Source organism: Pelodiscus sinensis, chromosome 2 (genome assembly GCF_049634645.1).
Source record: "Pelodiscus sinensis isolate JC-2024 chromosome 2, ASM4963464v1, whole genome shotgun sequence".
Lineage (NCBI taxonomy): Eukaryota > Metazoa > Chordata > Testudines > Trionychidae > Pelodiscus > Pelodiscus sinensis.
Window position 1 is genome coordinate 2313612 of NC_134712.1, and position 20778 is coordinate 2334389.

Here is a 20778-nt window from a genome sequence, read left to right on the forward strand (position 1 = left end):
TAACCCAGGGAGTGAGCGGGCTGTGGGAACACCTGGATCCTTGGGGCATGCAAGGGTGGCTTCCTCTACAAAAAGAAAATCCATCGTTGTGGCTACAGCCAAGACCCAACCCAGCCAGGCTCCTGCCCCAGAGAGGGATGCGGGGTCTCACTGACACCCCCAGAACAGCTCCAAGGCACAGTCAGAGGAAATGACGGTATAAAACTATGGTACGCCCACATCTGGAATACTGTGTACAGATGTGGTCTCCTCACCTCAAAAAAGATATTTTGGCCTTAGAAAGGGTCCAGAAAAGGGCAACTAAAATGATTAGTTGTTTGGAACGGGTCCCATATGAGGAGAGGTTAAAGTGATTGGGGCTTTTCAGTTTAGAAAAGAGGAGACTGAGGGGGGATATGATAGAAGTCTATAAAATCATGAGTGGTGTGGAGAGGGTGAATAAAGAAAAGTTATTTATTAGTTCCCATAATAGAAGAACTAGAGGACACCAAATGAAATTAATGGGGAGCAGGTTTAAAACTAATAAAAGAAAGTTCTTCTTCACACAGCGTGTAGTCAACCTGTGGAACTCCTTGCCAGAGGAGGCTGTGAAGGCTAGGACGATAACAGAGTTTAAAGAGAAGCTAGATAATTTCATGGAGGTTAGGTCTATAAAAGGCTATTAGCCAGGGGATAAAATGGTGTCCTTGGCCTCTGTTTGTCAGAGGCTGTAGAGGGATGGCAGGAGACAAATCGCTTGATCATTGTCTTCGGTCCAGCCTCTCTGGGGCACCTGGTGCTGGCCACTGTCGGCAGACAGGATACTGGGCTAGATGGACCTTTGGTCTGACCCAGTACGGCCGTTCTTATGTTCTAAATGACACCCCCAGAACAGTCAGAGGAAGTGGAGCCCTTGTGACACCCCATCTCCTGTAGGGGGCGCCGAATCCCGGCCGCAGGGCCCAGCAGCGGGGAGGGCAGGAGGCAGACAGGAGCGCAGGGCTGCGCGGGCGGACGGGCGGGGAGCTCTCACTCTTTGCTCTCGTGGGCGTTGGGCTGCGGCACGGGGTCCGTGAGCCTCATCTCGAACTCGTTGCAGCGCAGCGGCACCTCGCGGTAGTGGCAGATCAGGCTGTAGAGGCTGTCGAACACCAGGTTGTCCGTCAGGTAGAACTTGGTGGTGCCGGCTTCCTGCCGGGAGTGGATGCGGCAGTGCTGGACTCGGCTGGACCGCCTGCAGCGGGGACCAGAAAGGGTCGGCGGGGGCGGGAGCGACCCACGTCCCCCGGCTCTGCCCAAAGCGAGTGGGGGGGGGGGAGGTCAGCTCTCTGCAGCAGTTGGGGGGGGGGGCAGGAGAATAGCCCAAGTCACAAGGATAATCGAGGCCCCCCGCGTTCAGGGCTGGTTGGCTCTGGCCCGGTCCAGCCCTCAGCTGCCAGCTGTGAGCCATGCAGGGGTGCTGCGGCAATACACTGGCTGACAGTGCGACCGCCACCAATGATCCCAGCCTGCCACTCCCGGCTAGCGGGGGTGGGGGTGGTCTGGCCCTTTGCCGCTGGCACTTGAATGTGGGAGCTCTGGGTTCGGGTCAGGCCGCCTCCCCTTCCCTGGGGCTCTCCCATGTGGACTCCCCTGGCTCCTAGGACAGGCCTGGGAGCCACAGAGCTGGGTAGAGCCACGAACCTGGGCTAGCAGCCGGGCAAGCGACCCCTCCCCGAGCCGCACCCTGGGGAGCGTCTCTCCAGGAGCCGGTGGGTTCTGGGCCGGGCGGCTGAGGCTGCCAAGGCGGGAGAGGAGCGGCGCTCTAAGGGCCCCCAGGCCGGAGAGACAGAGGGTCCCGGCGGGAGGGGCTGGCGCAGGGGGTGGCCGCCGCGGGAGGCGCCTACCAGAAGGAGAGGGTGTAGTCTCCCACGAAGGTCTCGCTCTCCCGCACCAGGAAGGTGCCGTCCTTCCCGCCCGTCTCGGTGCAGTACTCGTGCAGCAGCTTCTCGGCGATCTGGCGCCCGTCGCGGCCCCCGCCCAGCTTCCCGTGAAACCACTTCTCGCTGAAGTGCAGCTCGTTGTTGTTAAACTCCTGCAGGCGCAGAGCCCCGGGCGAGACGGGCGGGTGGCAGGGAGGGGAGGCGGGAGACACCAGAGAAATCCAGGGGAGAGAGACAATGGGCTTCGTGCCGTGGCTCTCCCAGTGTGCTCCATGGACCACTGCTGGCCCGGGACCATCTTGCAGGTGGGCTGGGGGCTCGGGGCTCGCCCCCCCTGCAGTGGGGAGCCTGTGCTGTTGCTCCAGCCCCACGCCCCCCTCCCCGGGTTGGAGCGCCAGCGCCAGCTTCCCACTGTGGGGCTGGTGGGGGCAGGAAGAGGCTCCGCGCACTAGCTCACCCACTCCCACTAGCTGGGGGACCGGCAGGGCAGGAAACTGCTCGTCTGGAGGCTTCCCATTGGCCAGAATCACAGCAAATGGGAGCAGTGGGGGGGGGGGGGCAGTGCCTGGGAGTGGTGGGAGGCACAGAGCCAGGTAAGTGCCTCTGATGCCCAAACCCACACCCTTATCGCTCTCACACAAGCACCCTTCTACAGAGACCCTGCACCCCCAGCCTGCTCCTGCACCTCCCCTCTGGCCAGACCCCACACCCCCAGCCTGCTCCTGCACCTTCCCTCCTGGCCAGACCCCGCACCCCCAGCCTGCTCCTGCACCCTCCCTCCTGGCCAGACCCCGCACCCCCAGCCTGCTCCTGCACCCTCCCTCCTGGCCAGACCCCACACCCCCAGCCTGCTCCTGCACCCTCCCTCCTGGCCAGACCCCACACCCCCAGCCTGCTCCTGCACCCTCCCTCCTGGCCAGACCCCACACCCCCAGCCTGCTCCTGCACCCTCCCTCCTACCCAGACCCCACATCACCAGCCTGCTCCTGCACCCTCCCTCCTGGCCAGACCCCACACCCCCAGCCTGCTCCTGCACCCTCCCTCCTGGCCAGACCCCACACCCCCAGCCTGCTCCTGCACCCTCTCTCCTACCCAGACCCTGCACCCCCAGCCTGCTCCTGCACTCTCCCTCCTACCCAGACCCCGCACCCCCAGCCTGCTCCTGCACTCTCCCTCCTACCCAGACCCTGCACCCCCAGCTTGCTCCTGCACCCTCCCTCCTACCCAGACCCTGCACCCCCAGCCTGCTCCTGCACTCTCCCTCCTACCCAGACCCCGCACCCCCAGCCTGCTCCTGCACCCTCTCTCCTACCCAGACCCTGCACCCCCAGCCTGCTCCTGCACTCTCCCTCCTACCCAGACCCTGCACCCCCAGCCTGCTCCTGCACTCTCCCTCCTACCCAGACCCCGCACCCCCAGCCTGCTCCTGCACTCTCTCTCCTACCCAGACCCTGCACTCCCAGCCTGCTCCTGCACTCTCCTTCCTACCCAGACCCCGCACCCCCAGCCTGCTCCTGCACTCTCCCTCCTACCCAGACCCTGCACCCCCAGCCTGCTCCTGCACCCTCCCTCCTACCCAGACCCCACACCCCCAGCCTGCTCCTGCACCCTCCCTCCTGGCCAGACCCCACGCCCCCAGCCTGCTCCTGCACTCTCCCTCCTACCCAGACCCTGCACCCCCAGCCTGCTCCAGCACCCTCCCTCCTACCCAGACCCCACATCCCCAGCCTGCTCCTGCACCCTCCCTCCTACCCAGACCCCACACCCCCAGCCTGCTCCTGCACCTTTCCTCTGGCCAGACACCCCAACCCCAGCCTGCTCCTGCACCCTCCCTCCTACCCAGACCCCACACCCCCAGCCTGCTCCTGCACCTTTCCTCTGGCCAGACACCCCAACCCCAGCCTGCTCCTGCACCCTCCCTCCTGGCCAGACCCCGCACCCCCAGCCTGCTCCTGCACCCTCCCTCCTACCCAGACCCTGCACCCCCAGCCTGCTCCTGCACCCTCCCTCCTGGCCAGACCCCACATCCCCAGCCTGCTCCTGCACCTTCCCTCTGGCCAGACCCTGCACCCCCAGCCTGCTCCTGCACCCTCCCTCCTGGCCAGACCCCACATCCCCAGCCTGCTCCTGCACCTTCCCTCTGGCCAGACCCTGCACCCCCAGCCTGCTCCTGTACCCTCCCTCCTGGCCAGACCCCACACCCCCAGCCTGCTCCTGCACCCTCCCTCCTGGCCAGACCCTACACCCCCAGCCTGCTCCTGCACCCTCCCTCCTACCCAGACCCTGCACCCCCAGTCTTCTCCTGCACCCTCCCTCCTATCCAGACCCTGCACCCCCAGCCTGCTCCTGCACCCTCCCTCCTGGCCAGACCCCACACCCCCAGCCTGCTCCTGCACCCTCCCTCCTACCCAGACCCCGCACCCCCAGTCTTCTCCTGCACCCTCCCTCCTGGCCAGACCCTACACCCCCAGCCTGCTCCTGCACCCTCCCTCCTACCCAGACCCCGCACCCCCAGTCTTCTCCTGCACCCTCCCTCCTACCCAGACCCTACACCCCCAGCCTGCTCCTGCACCCTCCCTCCTGGCCAGACCCCACACCCCCAGCCTGCTCCTGCACCCTCCCTCCTGGCCAGACCCCACACCCGCAGCCTGCTCCTGCACCCTCCCTCCTACCCAGACCCTACACCCCCACCACCTCCTACACCCATTTGTCATTGTGGGTGGTTGGCTGGTGGTCTGCAGAAAGGTCTGCATGGGTCCGCGGGCCTAAAGTTTGAGAACCACTTGGTTTAGCATCACGTCCTTGTCACTTCGGCCACCTCTGGGGCGCAGCACAGCAGCCGTACACCAGCACACAACCATGCTGCCCCATGGTTTAGGACACAGACTGGAGGTTCCCATGTGCCACTGAACCTTCCTGGAGATCTAGCCAGTAAAAGTTAATGGCCTGGCTGGAATCTGAGCAGGACACCGATTAATACCCCGCCTTGTGAAAAGTACCAAGGGATAGTTAATGGCCAGGACCAAAGAGGTGCTTGGGTAGCTCCGTAGGTGACCCCTGAAGGTCCCTGAGATGCTGCCCTCCCCCCGTCCAGACCTTTCCTCCCCACAGACACACCTCTTTTTGCTCCACCTCTTCCTCGTCCTCGTTGGACTGGTAGTGGGACGTCTCCTCGGAGTAGTAGATCTTGTTGCTTGTCAGAACAAAGTAATGGGGGCTCCAGGTCTGCCAAGGAGAAAGTGGGATCAGAACCAGGCAGCGAGGAAGCCAGGGAGCAGGCACAGGGACCAGGATGTCAGCGCCCGCTGGAGATCACAGCTGCCCTGGTAGCACGCTGGCAGGACATGTGTCATGTTCCCACTCCAGTGCGTCCACAAGTGGATACCAGCCTAGTACTGCTGCTGGAAAATGGAGTCACTCCTCTAGCTCAGGCGGTGGAGGTCTGTGATAAAGGTCCAGGGTTCAAGCCCTTCTGATGACCTTGCGTAGGGGGACGGGACGGCACCACCTCCTTCCCCGCTGCCGGAACCAAGCCGTTCCTGGTTCCACGGGTGGTCGCTAGACCCTCCCCGCTCCCCACGCTGTGCCTTACGTGGTCGATGGGGTCCTCGAGGTACAGGATGCCGTTCTTGATGGAGTTGCTGATGTCATTCTCCGAGTAACTGGCCATGGAGACTTCCTCGTACAGGTTCCCTTCCACCAGCTTCTTGTGCTAGGGAGCGGGAGAGCAAACCAGAGAGAGGCAAACGCCCACGGTTAGCCTGACCCTCGCCCGTCCTGCAAGTGCCCCGGACTATGCTCTGTCTGCCACGGTGCAGGTGTCCCATCGCTCAGCTGGGGCAGTGAAACAGCTGCTCAGTTTCACTCCGGCTACGTCTACACTGGCATGATTTTCCGGAAATGCGCGTCTAGATTGGCAGGACGCTTTTCCGGAAAAGCACTTATTGTGGAAAAGCATCCGTGGCCAATCTAGACGCGCTTTGCCGCAAAAAAGCCCTGATCGCCATTTTCGCGATTGGGGCTTTTTTGCGGAAAACAAATCTCAGCTGTCTACACTGGCCCTTTTGCGCAAAAGTTTTTCGGAAAAAGACTTTGGCCCGAACGGGAGCAGCATAGTATTTCCACAAAAGCACTGACAATCTTACATGAGATCGTCAGCGCTTTTGCAGAAATTCAAGCGGCCAGTGTAGACAGCTGGCAAGTTTTTCCGCAAAAGCAGATGATTTTGCGGAAAAACTTGCCAGTCTAGACACAGCCTCCCTGTTTGCCATTGGTTTCACTTCCTGGTTCTCCTGCTGTGTGGGCTCACGGGAGCTTGGGCAGAGGAGTCTGTCGTGGGAGCAAAATGACTTTAATGGCTGCGGGTGGCCGGGACTGGTTTCTTCTGGCAAAGAGATTCCCACGCACCTTTGTATCTTAGTACGTCTAGACTACATGGCTCCGTTGATGGAGCCATGTAGATTTGTTTGTTCGGCAAAGGGAAATGAAGCCACCATTTAAATAATCGCGGCTTCATTTAAATTTAAATGGCTGCCCCGCTCTGCCGATCAGCTGTTTGTTGGCAGATCGTGGCAGACTGGACGCTCCCCTGCCAACATGAAAGCCCTTTATTGACCTCCCCGGTAAACCTCATCCTACGAGGCATAACGGGGAGGTCGATAAAGGGCTTTCAGGTCGGCGCGGGAGCATCCAGACTAGCGCGCTGAGCCGACAAACAGCTGATCAGCTGTTTGTCGGCTCAGCGCAGCAGCCATTTAAATTGAAATGAAGCCACGATTATTTAAATCGCGGCTTCATTTCCCTTTGCCGATCTATCTAATCTACATGGCTCCATTGACGGAGCCATGTAGTTTAGACACATCCTTAATGTCGGAGGCAGAGAACATTCACTCCAGCACGTTCCTGTAACCCCGCGCTACAGGGCTCTCCCCCGTCCTAGCTACCCAGCCTTAGGCAGCCATGTGCTGTTCCTGTATTTCCCACTCTGGACTGACTTGGAGAAGGTTGGGGCGGGGGAGGGATGAGGGCACGCCCTAGGTGCCGCACCTTAATGAGGATTTTCTTCTTGAGCTGGGTGGGGGAAGGCAGCTCATCGGCGTTGATGTCCACCGGCTTGGTGAGCAGCATGTCCCCGAAGACCTTCTTGAAATGGGAGGCCATGTTCCTCTGCTGGACGATGCTGCAGTGGTCCTCGATGGAGAGGATGATGGGGAACCTGGGGTAGCCGGGAAGGAAAGGCCGGGTGACTCAGAACAGCCACCGAGAAGAGGTCCCAGGTCGCACGCCTGCTCCTCTGGTAGCCGGGGGCAAAGCTAACGAGGGCGGGACCCCACAGGAGCTAACAGGAACCACAGACCCAGGGGAGAAGCTGGTGGAGCCCATAGAGTGGGGGAAGCTGGAGGCAGAACCCTCGGACACTCACTAAACCAGGATCTGACACACACAACCTAGGAGTGTCGATGCCTTGGAATGGGACTTAGCAACTAGGTCTCAGCCCGGGATAACCAGGGAACATCTGGCCACCACACCTGGTTAAACAGGTGTCACTCTGGTTTCTAGTCATTACGGGCAGGCGTTTCAGACCCTTTCCCCAACCGCTGTTACTATTAAGCATGAGAACTCTGGATACTCTTGTTATCCACTGAAATGCCCAGTCCCCTTTTGAATGCGGCTAAGTTCTTGGCCTCGCGGGCTTCCTGCAGCCATGAGTTCCACTGTCCCTTAGCGAGCGGTCGCTAAGCCGCAAAGGGGTGACAAAGCCCAGGCGGTGCCGTGGGGTGGCCCTTACTCAGAGGTCACGAAGGCGTGCTCCTTGATGGTGTGCAGGACATCCAGGAATTTGATTTTGGAGGTGAGGGTGTGTCCGTGGTAGATGATTGGCAGGTCGTCGGGACCATCCCAACAGTCCACTAAGGGCAGAGATGGTTGAGTGGTTAACACCCTCCCCCCACGCGTGGTCACTGATCCCCCTGCCCCACACGAGTGTCGCTGTGGCACTGTGCGCACGTCGTTGGCGTGCCAGGACACGGCACTTCATGGGTGGTCCCGGGGTAGATGCCACACTGGGGCTCATGGCTCAGATGCCAGGTAATATCACAGGCTGCCACCTAAGCAGGGCCACGTGGGACTGTGTGAGTGCAGGAGGCTTTGGGTGGTTCTGCTTGTCATGGATAGGAAGGGCAGGCAAGATCGGGTTCACCGGGGGGCTGAACCATCCAAATCTGAGGGCCCACTGAGTGGCAGATGCTGGAGCGACCGTCTAGGCTGATCTCCTGCACAGCCCAGGCCAGAGAATTCCTGCACTCGGTGGATGTGAAACGTTGGCCCAGCCGCCCCAGAGGACAACGATCCACTCATAACGTGAACGTCTCCTGTTTCCAGGGCACCGGAAGGAGCCTGATACGATTCGCCAACTAGGAATTGTGGCAGCCACCTCTGGGGTGAGACGGGGCGGCTGCCTGGCACCTCCCTGCAGCCCTACACCGACGGGTAAGACATCCCAAGCGGAGGCAATGGAAAGGGCCAACCCACCGCAGGGTGTGGCCAAGGCCCTGGGCTCAGGCCCCTACGTTTGTGCAACGTGGGAGTTGGGAACGTGGTTTTAGGGATCCTCCCAAGGATGCTGACTCCAGTGGTGACCGTGCACCCCTGCTGGCAACCCTAGGACAACTTCCTGCTGCCCCGCCCCACCCGCCATGGAGTGGCACCCGGGCTACTTGGCTCAGGCAGTCTGCGGCGCTCACAGCAGCCGCTCACTCACGCTCTATGCAGCGGCAGCCCATCCGGAGGCAGCGCGCGTAGGCTTCCAGCGAGGACTCGCTGGAGAACTGGTCCCCAGTCAGATACCTGCAACGAGAACAAGAGGGTCCCTGAATCACCAGCAGTGCCCAGAGGGCTCCAGCCTGCAGAACCGGGGGCAGGACTGGGGAGCCTGGAGGAAGAGGAGCAGCTGCAAAGGCGGCTCCCAGACCACCTCAGGGAGCAACAACTGCAGATGCTGCCCGTCCAGGCAGTGCCCGGCCACAGACCACGTCCCTGGAGCTGCCTGGCAGGCCACGAGCTGCTGTGAGCAGTGGCTCCTTGCTGGGCTCGTGAGCTCTGGGGTCTTCGCTGTCCCGGGGCACCGCCGTCGGGATCCCATCTAATTTCCGTGTCTGCTCTGCCACGGCCGGCTGAGCTCAGGGGCCTCATCAGAGGTCGAAAGCCGCCAGGCCAGGCTAGAGAGAAGCCCTCCCCCCATGTTCGCTATTGCACTGCAGGCCAGAGCTCTGCTAGGGCTCTCAGACCAGACTGGCAGCTCCCCCAAGCTCTGCAGAACGGCTCCTAGGGCTGCCGCAGGAGGCTCCCGATTAGCTCCAACGGGTCGTGTCACTTCCTCTGCGCCCCACCGCCCGGCAGCTCTTACGTGTTGTGGGAGGAGGAGATCCAGTACTGGGAGAGCGGGTAGTTCATCTCCTCTGGGACCACCCGCTCGTACTTGGTATCCATGACCATGTTTTCCCTGGAGAACAGGTACGTCAGAAACTGAGGACAGAAGGGAAGCTGGTGAGAGTAAGGCTCCAGGACCCCGTGGGTCAGCCCAGGCAAAGGGGAGCAGCAGGCATGGGGCAAAGCCCTCGCAGGAATAGGGAAAGGGGGAGAAGTCGGTGGACAAGAGCAGAGGCCAAGCCAGGGCCTGTAACTCCTGCTGGGGCTGGGCTACAGAGGCAGCCTTTGGCACGCACGCTTCCCAACGTGTCGGGGAGCCGGAGGGGTTCGCTCAGGCCTCTCTTCCGTTACAACCGGCCCGTCTGCGTCCACGCAGTGCAATTCCCCGTGGGAGTCACTGCTGCAGCCTCCCACAAGCAGCTGCCAGAGGTGGATTTGGGGGCCAAAATCTGCAGCTGTGCCCGTTAGACGAGGATAATCAAACCCTCTTGCTTCAGGCCACAAGGAGAGCTACAAGTGCCAGGAAGGAATAGCAACCCCCAACGTGCAGCACCGTACACTAGCCAGATGGGGAGCGTACGGCTTTCTGTGAAGCCTCGGCGCATGGTAACAGATGGAGGCTATGTCAGCGGCCTGTAGGTCCCTGGGTCTGATCTGACACGGCCCATCCTGATCTCCAGGCTGAGGGGCACACTGTCTGTTATAAAGGCACCTACAGCCGTGCACGCCACACGTCACAAGCCCTGTAACTACTCGAGAGACGTCACCTGCCCCAGCTGGGAGTCTGAGCTCAGCTGGCGGGTGCTGAGATGGCAAAGGGGTTGGCTGGGATCAGGGGGGATGGGGTACCGGTTCCTCTACCTCATCCAGCTGGAAGAAGGGCTCTGCCATGTCACTGAAGGGGTCCCTGAGGTAGCTGCACATGTACTCCCGCACCTTGCCGATGTCACTGGCCCAGGGCTCCTAGGGCGAGAGCACAGAGGGCAATGTTAGGGGAGGAGCTGCCCTGAGGGTTTGGATGTGAACCACCACAGGCGGGAACCCGAAGACTCCAGCCTCAGATCTGCAAGATGAAGAACCTCCTGACAGAGAGGCTGGACTAAGGGCTCAAGAGACTCATGACCTTCAGCTCGCCACAGGGCAGGTATGGCACATAATCCCCACCACCACCACTGTGCCTCCACCCTGCTGTGCAGGGAACAGAGGGGAGTCCGGTGTTGAAGGCCAGCAGCACTGGCGTGTTGAGCTGGCGAGTCCTACCTTATTGTAATTATTCTCTTGACTAGATTTAAGATCCATGCAAGCCTTGGTAGGGATTTGCTCCTCGTTCTTAAAATGGTTTCATCTGAATTTTCTGTCAGAGATCGACAGGCCACGAGGCCAGGTCTGACCTTCCCTATCACGCAAGTCACAGAATCTCCTCCAGGCATGCACCAAGCCCATCACTTCTGACTGAGCAGGAGCAGGTCTTCTAGAACGACCTGCGATCGGGAGTGAGAGACCCCAAACCGCAGAGTCACCACATTTAAAGGCAGAAGGGACCACGCGATCACCCAGTCTGCCCGGGCCTATGATGGATTCTCCATTGCAGCCCTGCATGAGTTGTTCTGATGGGGAATCTCTAGAGCTATCAATGGATTCAAAAAATTAATCACACAATTAACCACACTGTTAAACAATAACAGAATACCATTTATTTTGATATTTTGGATGTTTTCCACATTTTCAGCTATATGATTTCAGTTACACAGTCTACAAAATGTAGTGCTTGTTTTCTATTTGTTTTTATTACAAGTATTTGCACTGTAAAAAACAAAATAGTATTTTTCACTTCACCTCATACGAGTACTACGGTGCAACCTCTTTATCATCAAAGTTGAACTTGCAAATGTAGATTTACATACAAAAAGAACTGCATTAGAAAACAAACGAATGTAAAACTTTAGCACTTCCAAGTCCACTCAGTCCTACTTCTTGTTCAGCCAATGGCTCAGACAAAATTGGGTTACAATTTGTAGGAGATAACTTTGCCTGCTTCTTGTTTAAAATGTCACCCGAAAGTCAGAACACACGTTTGTATGGCACTGTTGTAGCTAGCATCTTATTTTGGTACCTTCTTTGTGTTTTGTCAGATCTGCAGTAAAAATGTTGTCTGGGTTGATAGCTGAGAGTGCCTTAATACATGGCAGCATGTGAGTAAAACAGAGCAGAAGACGTACAATTCTGCCCCAAGAAGTTCCACCACAAATACAATTAACACAGGTTTTTAATGAGCATCATCAGAAGGGAAGCGTGTCCTCCGGAATGGTGGCCAAAACATGAAGGGGCATACGAATGACTATCACATCTGTCATTAAATACCTTGCAGTACTAGCTACAACAGTGACACGTGAACGCCGGTTCTCACTTTCAGGAGCCATTGTAAATAAGAAGGAGGCAGCATTATCACCCATAAATGTAAGCGAACTTGTTCGTCTGAGCGATTGGCTGCACAAGGAGCACAACTGAGGGGTCTTGTAGGCACTGAAGTTTGACACTGTTTTGTTTCTGAATGCAGTTGAGGCACCAAAAAAAAAAATCTGCATTTGTAATTTGCACTTTCACGATAAAGGGATCGCGCTACAGTACTTGTCTGAGGTGAACTGAAATGCTGTCTTTTATCATGTTTACAGTGCAAATATTTGCAATAAAATACTGATATAAAGTGAGCACTGTACACTTTGTAGTCTGCTGTGTGAGTCTGTATGCAAAAAAACCCCAAGGAGCCCTGTGGCACCTTAATACTAACAAATGTATATGGGCATAAGCTTGTGGGGGTAAAAATCACGTCAGCAGATGCTGACGTGGATTTTACCCATGAAAGCTTATGTTCAAATAAATCTGTTAGGGTATGTCTACACTACAGCTCTAATTCGAACTAACTTAGTTCGAATTAGTTAATTCGAACTAAGCTAATTCGAACTAATGCATCCAGACTAAAAAAACTAGTTCGAATTAGCGTTTTGCTAATTCGAACTAGCATGTCCACATTAAGTGGACCCTGAACCGGGGTTAAGGATGGCCGGAAGCAGTGCCGGCAGGGCATCACATGAGGACTTAGAGCGTGGAGCTGCTGCCTCAGGCTAGCCGAGGGCTGTGCTTAAAGGGACCCAACCCCCACCCTGGACAGACAGTTCTCAGGGGTGCCCCTCTTGCAAAGCAGTCCTGGCTTGGAGTGCTCTGAGTGCCCACACTGGGCACATCACAGCACTCGGCCATCAGCCTGGCTGTACTTGCCGCAGGCTGCCATCTGGGGAGAGGGGGCAATTGGGGGGCTGCAGGAGAGCTTCCACCCCCAGAAGCACGCAGAGCCAGCCCAGTCCTCCCCATCGGGGGCTCGTACCCCATTCCTCCGTCACCTCCTTCCACTTACCCTTCCCTAGCCCCCCTTCCTGATGTACAAAATAAAGAAAACGTGTGGTCAAAAATAGAATCTCTCTTTATTGAACAAAACTCGGGGAGACTGGGAAAAGGAGGTGGGAGAGGGGAAGAGAGAGGGTGGGAGAGGGGAGGGCAACTACAATGATCAGAGGTTTGGAACAGGTCCCATATAAAGAGAGGCTAAAGAGACTGGGACTTCTCAGCTTAGAAAAGAGGACACTAAGGGGGGATAGGATAGAAGTCCATAAAAGCATGAGTGGGGTGGAGAGGATGCATTAAGAAAAGTTCTCCATTAGTCCCCATAATAGAAGGACTAGAGGACACCAAAGGAAAGGAATGGGTAGCAGGCTTCAAACTACTAACAGAAAGTTGCTCTTCACAAAGCAAAGATTCAACCTGTGGAACTCCTTGCTGCAGGAGGTTGTGACGGCTAGAACTTAGAACAGAGTTTAAAGAGAAGTGAGATAAAGTGATGGAGGTTGGGTCCATGGAGTGCTATTAGCCAGGGGGTAGGAGTGGTGTCCCTGCCCAAAGTTTGTGGAAGGCTGGAGAGGGATGGCACGAGACAAATGGCTTGATCACTGTCTTCGGTCCATCCCCTCCAGGGTCTCTAGGGTTGGCCACTGTCAGCAGACAGGCTACTGGGCTAGATGGACCTTTGGTATGACCCAATACGCCCATTGTAAGCTCAGGGCTCAGGGTTGGGGGTCTCAGTGGACCACCTTCATTTTCATGCACACCTGCTCCTAGGTGGCCAGGCTGGCAGCTCTCCTGCCCTAGACGGCCACTTTCCTGTGCCTAGTGCGGAGGTCGTGGACGAGGTCCAAGATGTCTGCACTAGACCAGGCGGGTGCGGTCCTGGGCAGGCTCCCGAGAGCCGCCAGCCTGGTCCCGGGAAGAGGGGGATGGCTGGGTGGCAGCGGGAGGCTGGCTCGAGCCGTGCCAGGTGCAGGGTCTGCTAGCTGGGTGCTGGCCAGCCTGTGCCACTTTAAGAGGTCCGGGGCCGGAAGGGGGGCAGACTAGTTTCCCTGGTGTTGGCCAGAGTGGCCACCAGGGAAAGCTGGGGAGGGCTAGCCTCCCACTAGTTTGAATTAAGGGGCTACACACCCCTTAATTCGAACTAGTAAGTTCGAACTAGGCTTAGTCCTCGTTCAATGAGGTTTACCTAGTTTGAACTAAGCACACCGCTAGTTCGAATTAAGTTCGAACTAGCGGAGCGCTAGTGTAGCACCTATCAAAGTTAATTCGAACTAACATCCGTTAGTTCGAATTAACTTTGTAGTGTAGACATACCCCCAGTCTTTAAGGTGCACCTGGCTCCTTTTCGATTTTGTATTCTGTGTTATAATTGAAATCAGCATCCTTGAAAATGTGGAGAAGCGTCCCAAAAGGTTGAACACATTTCAGTTGGTATTCAAAACAGTGGTTCAATTGGTTCAACAGTGTGATTAAAATGCAATTAATGTTTTAAATAACAATTACTTTTGGAGTTAATCACACAAGTTAACTGCAATTAATCGTCGGCCCTATTAATCCGCTGTTAAAAACATGCCTCTTCTTTCCAGTCTGAGTTTGTCTGGTTTTGGCTTCCCCCACCCATCATCACATTCTCTCTGTCCACGGCTGGAATATGGGCAGCGGCACACACGGCCCTCTCTGCTAATACTGCCCCCAGAGGATGCCCACTTGGAGGGCAGTGGGTCTCATGGTGTATCAGGAAGCCCTTGGAGGATCATGACTTTAGGTTACCAGAGGCCGGGGCTGGCTTTGGGTAGCCAGAAGCAATCTGATTTCCGAAGAGCGGCGCTATGCCGGGGAATGGGACGTGAGCCGTAGCCGATACCTTCTGGTCGTACTGCAGAAACTTCTGGAAGTCGTACAGTGTAATTTGGCACAGCTCTGCCCGGTCGACGTTCCTGGGGAGGCGCAGGGAGCCAGTCAGCGGCAGTATGTGCAAGGCAGGGAGCCAGACTCCCCCCACCAAAAGGAAATTGAGCTCTGCCACTGCCCCTCACTTCTAACCCACAGCCCCCCGGCCACCCCAGCCCTGGGCTCCGCCCCCCACAGCTCTGCCACTGCCCCTCACTTCTAACCCAGCCCCCCGGCTACCTCAGCCCTGGGCTCCTCCCCCCACAGCTCTGCCACTGCCCCTCACTTCTAACCCAGCCCCCCGGCTACCCCAGCCCTGGGCTCCTCCCCCCACAGCTCTGCCACTGCCCCTCACTTCTAACCCAGCCCCCCGGCCACCCCAGCCCTGGGCTCCTCCCCCCACAGCTCTGCCACTGCCCCTCACTTCTAACCCAGCCCCCCGGCCACCCCAGCCCTGGGCTCTGCCCCCCACAGCTCTGCCACTGCCCCTCAGTTCTAACCCAGCCCCCTGGCTACCCCAGCCCTGGGCTCTGCCCCCCACAGCTCTGCCACTGCCCCTCACTTCTAACCCAGCCCCCTGGCTACCCCAGCCCTGGGCTCTGCCCCCCACAGCTCTGCCACTGCCCCTCACTTCTAACCCAGCCCCCCGGCTACCCCAGCCCTGGGCTCCTCCCCCCACAGCACTGCCACTGCCCCTCACTTCTAACCCCCAGCCCCCCGGCTACCCCAGCCCTGGGCTCCTCCCCCCACAGCTCTGCCACTGCCCCTCACTTCTAACCCAGCCCCCCGGCCACCCCAGCCCTGGGCTCCTCCCCCCACAGCTCTGCCACTGCCCCTCACTTCTAACCCAGCCCCCCGGCCACCCCAGCCCTGGACTCTGCCCCCCACAGCTCTGCCACTGCCCCTCAGTTCTAACCCAGCCCCCTGGCTACCCCAGCCCTGGGCTCTGCCCCCCACAGCTCTGCCACTGCCCCTCACTTCTAACCCAGCCCCCCGGCTACCCCAGCCCTGGGCTCCTCCCCCCACAGCTCTGCCACTGCCCCTCACTTCTAACCCAGCCCCCCGGCTACCCCAGTCCTGGGCTCCTCCCCCCACAGCTCTGCCACTGCCCCTCACTTCTAACCCAGCCCCCCGGCCACCCCAGCCCTGGGCTCCGCCCCCCACAACTCTGCCACTGCCCCTCACTTCTAACCCAGCCCCCCGGCTATCCCAGCCCTGGGCTCCTCCCCCCACAGCTCTGCCACTGCCCCTCACTTCTAACCCAGCCCCCCGGCTACCCCAGCCCTGGGCTCCTCCCCCCACAGCTCTGCCACTGCCCCTCACTTCTAACCCCCAGCCCCCCGGCTACCCCAGCCCTGGGCTCCTCCCCCCACAGCTCTGCCACTGCCCCTCACTTCTAACCCAGCCCCCCGGCCACCCCAGCCCTGGGCTCCTCCCCCCACAGCTCTGCCACTGCCCCTCACTTCTAACCCAGCCCCCCGGCCACCCCAGCCCTGGGCTCTGCCCCCCACAGCTCTGCCACTGCCCCTCAGTTCTAACCCAGCCCCCTGGCTACCCCAGCCCTGGGCTCTGCCCCCCACAGCTCTGCCACTGCCTCTCACTTCTAACCCAGCCCCCCGGCTACCCCAGCCCTGGGCTCCTCCCCCCACAGCTCTGCCACTGCCCCTCACTTCTAACCCCCAGCCCCCCGGCTACCCCAGCCCTGGGCTCCTCCCCCCACAGCTCTGCCACTGCCCCTCACTTCTAACCCAGCCCCCCGGCCACCCCAGCCCTGGGCTCCTCCCCCCACAGCTCTGCCACTGCCCCTCACTTCTAACCCAGCCCCCCGGCTACCCCAGTCCTGGGCTCCTCCCCCCACAGCTCTGCCACTGCCCCTCACTTCTAACCCAGCCCCCCGGCCACCCCAGCCCTGGGCTCCGCCCCCCACAACTCTGCCACTGCCCCTCACTTCTAACCCAGCCCCCCGGCTATCCCAGCCCTGGGCTCCTCCCCCCACAGCTCTGCCACTGCCCCTCACTTCTAACCCAGCCCCCCGGCTACCCCAGCCCTGGGCTCCTCCCCCCACAGCTCTGCCACTGCCCCTCACTTCTAACCCCCAGCCCCCCGGCTACCCCAGCCCTGGGCTCCTCCCCCCACAGCTCTGCCACTGCCCCTCACTTCTAACCCAGCCCCCCGGCCACCCCAGCCCTGGGCTCCTCCCCCCACAGCTCTGCCACTGCCCCTCACTTCTAACCCAGCCCCCCGGCCACCCCAGCCCTGGGCTCTGCCCCCCACAGCTCTGCCACTGCCCCTCAGTTCTAACCCAGCCCCCTGGCTACCCCAGCCCTGGGCTCTGCCCCCCACAGCTCTGCCACTGCCTCTCACTTCTAACCCAGCCCCCCGGCTACCCCAGCCCTGGGCTCCTCCCCCCACAGCTCTGCCACTGCCCCTCACTTCTAACCCCCAGCCCCCCGGCTACCCCAGCCCTGGGCTCCTCCCCCCACAGCTCTGCCACTGCCCCTCACTTCTAACCCAGCCCCCCGGCCACCCCAGCCCTGGGCTCCTCCCCCCACAGCTCTGCCACTGCCCCTCACTTCTAACCCAGCCCCCCGGCCACCCCAGCCCTGGACTCTGCCCCCCACAGCTCTGCCACTGCCCCTCACTTCTAACCCCCAGCCCCCCGGCCACCCCAGCCCTGGGCTCCTCCCCCCACAGCTCTGCCACTGCCCCTCACTTCTAACCCAGCCCCCCGGCCACCCCAGCCCTGGGCTCTGCCCCCTACAGCTCTGCCACTGCCCCTCACTTCTAACCCAGCCCCCTGGCTACCCCAGCCCTGGGCTCTGCCCCCTACAGCTCTGCCACTGCCCCTCACTTCTAACCCAGCCCCCCGGCCACCCCAGCCCTGGGCTCTGCCCCCCACAGCTCTGCCACTGCCCCTCACTTCTAACCCAGCCCCCCGGCTACCTCAGCCCTGGGCTCCTCCCCCCACAGCTCTGCCACTGCCCCTCACTTCTAACCCAGCCCCCCGGCCACCCCAGCCCTGGGCTCCGCCCCCCACAGCTCTCCCACTGCCCCTCACTTCTAACCCAGCCCCCCGGCTACCCCAGCCCTGGGCTCTGCCCCCCACAGCTCTGCCACTGCCCCTCACTTCTAACCCAGCCCCCCGGCTACCCCAGCCCTGGGCTCCTCCCCCCACAGCTCTGCCACTGCCCCTCAGTTCTAACCCAGCCTCCCGGCCACCCCAGCCCTGGGCTCCGACCCCCACAGCTCTGCCACTGCCCCTCACTTCTAACCCAGCCCCCCGGCTACCCCAGCCCTGGGCTCCTCCCCCCACAGCTCTGCCACTGCCCCTCACTTCTAACCCAGCCCCCCGGCCACCCCAGCCCTGGGCTCTGCCCCCTACAGCTCTGCCACTGCCCCTCACTTCTAACCCAGCCCCCCGGCCACCCCAGCCCTGGGCTCCTCCCCCCACAGCTCTGCCACTGCCCCTCACTTCTAACCCAGCCCCCCGGCTACCCCAGCCCTGGGCTCCTCCCCCCACAGCTCTGCCACTGCCCCTCACTTCTAACCCACAGCCCCCCGGCCACCCCAGCCCTGGGCTCCTCCCCCCACAGCTCTGCCACTGCCCCTCAGTTCTAACCCACAGCCCCCCCGGCTACCCCAGCCCTGGGCTCCTCCCCCGACAGCTCTGCCACTGCCCCTCACTTCTAACCCAGCCCCCCGGCTACCCCAGCCCTGGGCTCCTCCCCCCACAGCTCTGCCACTGCCCCTCACTTCTAACCCAGCCCCCCGGCTACCCCAGCCCTGGGCTCCGCCCCCCACAGCTCTGCCACTGCCCCTCACTTCTAACCCAGCCCCCCGGCCACCCCAGCCCTGGGCTCCTCCCCCCACAGCTCTGCCACTGCCCCTCACTTCTAACCCAGCCCCCCGGCCACCCCAGCCCTGGGCTCCGCCCCCCACAGCTCTGCCACTGCCCCTCACTTCTAACCCACAGCCCCCCGGCCACCCCAGCCCTGGGATCTGCCCCCCACAGCTCTGCCACTGCCCCTCACTTCTAACCCAGCCCCCCGGCTACCCCAGCCCTGGGCTCCTCCCCCCACAGCTCTGCCACTGCCCCTCACTTCTAACCCAGCCCCCCGGCTACCCCAGCCCTGGGCTCCTCCCCCGACAGCTCTGCCACTGCCCCTCACTTCTAACCCAGCCCTGGGGTTCCTCTGGGTTTACGTGCCTGTGTCTGGGGAGCGAACCGGGTGCTGCTGGGGGACGGGGGGTGGTGGGGGTGGTGGCAGACAGGGCTGGACTTGTGAAGAGACCCCTGTGCTCTGACCTGGCGCACACGCATGCACACACACTGTGAGCCGGGCTCTGACCTGGCGCACACGCATGCACACACGCTGTGAGCCGGGCTCTGACCTGGCGCACACGCATGCACACACACTGTGAGCCGGGCTCTGACCTGGCGCACACGCATGCACACACACTGTGAGCCGGGCTCTGACCTGGCGCACACGCATGCACACACGCTGTGAGCCGGGCTCTGACCTGGCGCACACGCATGCACACACACTGTGAGCCGGGCTCTGACCTGGCGCACACGCATGCACACACGCTGTGAGCCGGGCTCTGACAAGGAGGGCTCCTTGGTACTCACCGCAAGGAGAAGGAGAGTTCCAGCTGTTCAATTATCTGCAATGCAAAGGGACACGGGGGCAGGTTAGCTGGCCGAGAAGTGTCCCGTGCAAGCTGGATGGGGACTGGAGCAGGAGGCGGAGTTTGTCTAGAGTCTGGGTCAGTACGTCTCAGGGCCTGAGATGGGCGGCTGAATGGCCCTGGGTCTCTGACTCCCTCTAGGGTCTTCCCCATCTCCCGTCCCTACCCCAAAGCTCCCACAAAGCCTGTTCTCTGGGGCTCTCTCTTCTTCATGCCACGGACATTCAAGGTGCTGCAGAAATGCCCATTACTAGTGACGGGCAGCAGCGTGACCTCTCTGGCCCTTCTTAGCCACCCCGGACTCTCCCCCTGCCACATGGTCACCCAGGGCCTGGCCACCCGAAGGCCCCGACTCCATACCGATTTCTGAGCTTCGAACATCAGGTTTTTGTAGAAGTGAGTGAAGTGGGTGAAGGCCATGTCGCTCCTGGCTTCCACTTCCTGTCGGGAGAGAGACAGAACCTTGTGAGGGGGGCTGGGGGGAGCAGAGACTCCCAGGCTGGAGGATCTCGGGAGACGTCAAGCACCTGGGGCAGAAGATGGGGGGAAAGGCCCCCTGGAGGCAGCGAGGCATCAGATTGCCTTGAGTCAAGCCCATAGGCCATGTGGAGCCTGGGGCGTCACAGTCCTGACAAGCAGGGCCCCATTCTGAGCCAATGTCCCAGATGGGCTGGCTGGGTTATTTCCAGGGGAAGTTGGGACCATGGGTGGCGGGAGAAGGCAGCGGAAGCCCCGCCCCTTCTGCCCAAAGCCACACCCCTCGTCCTGAGATCATACCTCTTGACAATCTTGCCCCGCCCAACTCCTTACACCCTACACAGGGTGAGCGGCCCAGCGAGAAGCAGATCAGAGTGTTGGGCGGGGAAGGAGCAGCAAAGGCGATTGGCCACCTCTAGGAATGGACTAAGAGCCTATTCCCTTGAAAGTGTCCTTCGGAAGGGCAGGAGGAAGGCACAGAAAATCAAATCCCGGGCGGGAACAGAGTCTTCCACTCCTACTCCAGAGGCCTGGCCTCTAAAGGGAGGGGCAGAAAAGCAGAGGTGACGAGAGGGAGGAGACCGTGTTCTCACCACGAGCTTGTCCCGCAGGAACCTCATGTTGGGCACCCGATAGTTCACCTGGGGCAGCCAGGTCTTCAGATCCTTCACTGTGACACTGCAAGACACACAGAGCAGGAGTCAGCGTCACATGCAGGCTCTGGGCCTCCAGGCAGCCCCATGGCCTCAGGCAATTTCACTCCCGCCCTTCTCACAGATGGGTCTTCTGGGAAGCAAAGGCCTGTCCCTGTGAGAAAGAAAAGGGACCAAGAGCGGCAGGAACTCCAGGGCTCCAGAGCTGCCGGGTGCTCGCGGGAACCCCGTACATGATTCACCCAACTTGTGTCTCCCCCAGGGACCTGAACTCTGGGTTCACTGAGCAGTGAGACATGGGGCTGGCCCCCAGGCTGAGGTTGCATGCAGGTGGCTCCTAA

The 20778-nt window shown here is 60.4% G+C and overlaps 1 protein-coding gene across 2 annotated transcripts in view; it reads right to left on the reverse strand.

The window, feature by feature from the left end:
* The window catches only part of LOC102461099 (1-phosphatidylinositol 4,5-bisphosphate phosphodiesterase gamma-1-like), a 94703-nt gene that overhangs the window by 27462 nt on the left and 46463 nt on the right, over positions 1 to 20778 (reverse strand). For both annotated transcript variants that reach the window (XM_075919990.1, XM_075919991.1), the window contains exons 6-18: positions 20378 to 20462; positions 19668 to 19748; positions 19249 to 19283; positions 14593 to 14665; positions 10191 to 10292; positions 9307 to 9425; positions 8662 to 8747; positions 7690 to 7810; positions 6948 to 7116; positions 5494 to 5613; positions 5019 to 5126; positions 1866 to 2053; positions 1013 to 1213 (exon numbers count right to left, since the gene is read on the reverse strand). In XM_075919990.1, the coding sequence (XP_075776105.1) occupies positions 1013 to 1213; positions 1866 to 2053; positions 5019 to 5126; positions 5494 to 5613; positions 6948 to 7116; positions 7690 to 7810; positions 8662 to 8747; positions 9307 to 9425; positions 10191 to 10292; positions 14593 to 14665; positions 19249 to 19283; positions 19668 to 19748; positions 20378 to 20462 (1488 nt within the window). The remainder of the gene's footprint in view (positions 1 to 1012; positions 1214 to 1865; positions 2054 to 5018; positions 5127 to 5493; positions 5614 to 6947; positions 7117 to 7689; positions 7811 to 8661; positions 8748 to 9306; positions 9426 to 10190; positions 10293 to 14592; positions 14666 to 19248; positions 19284 to 19667; positions 19749 to 20377; positions 20463 to 20778) is intronic.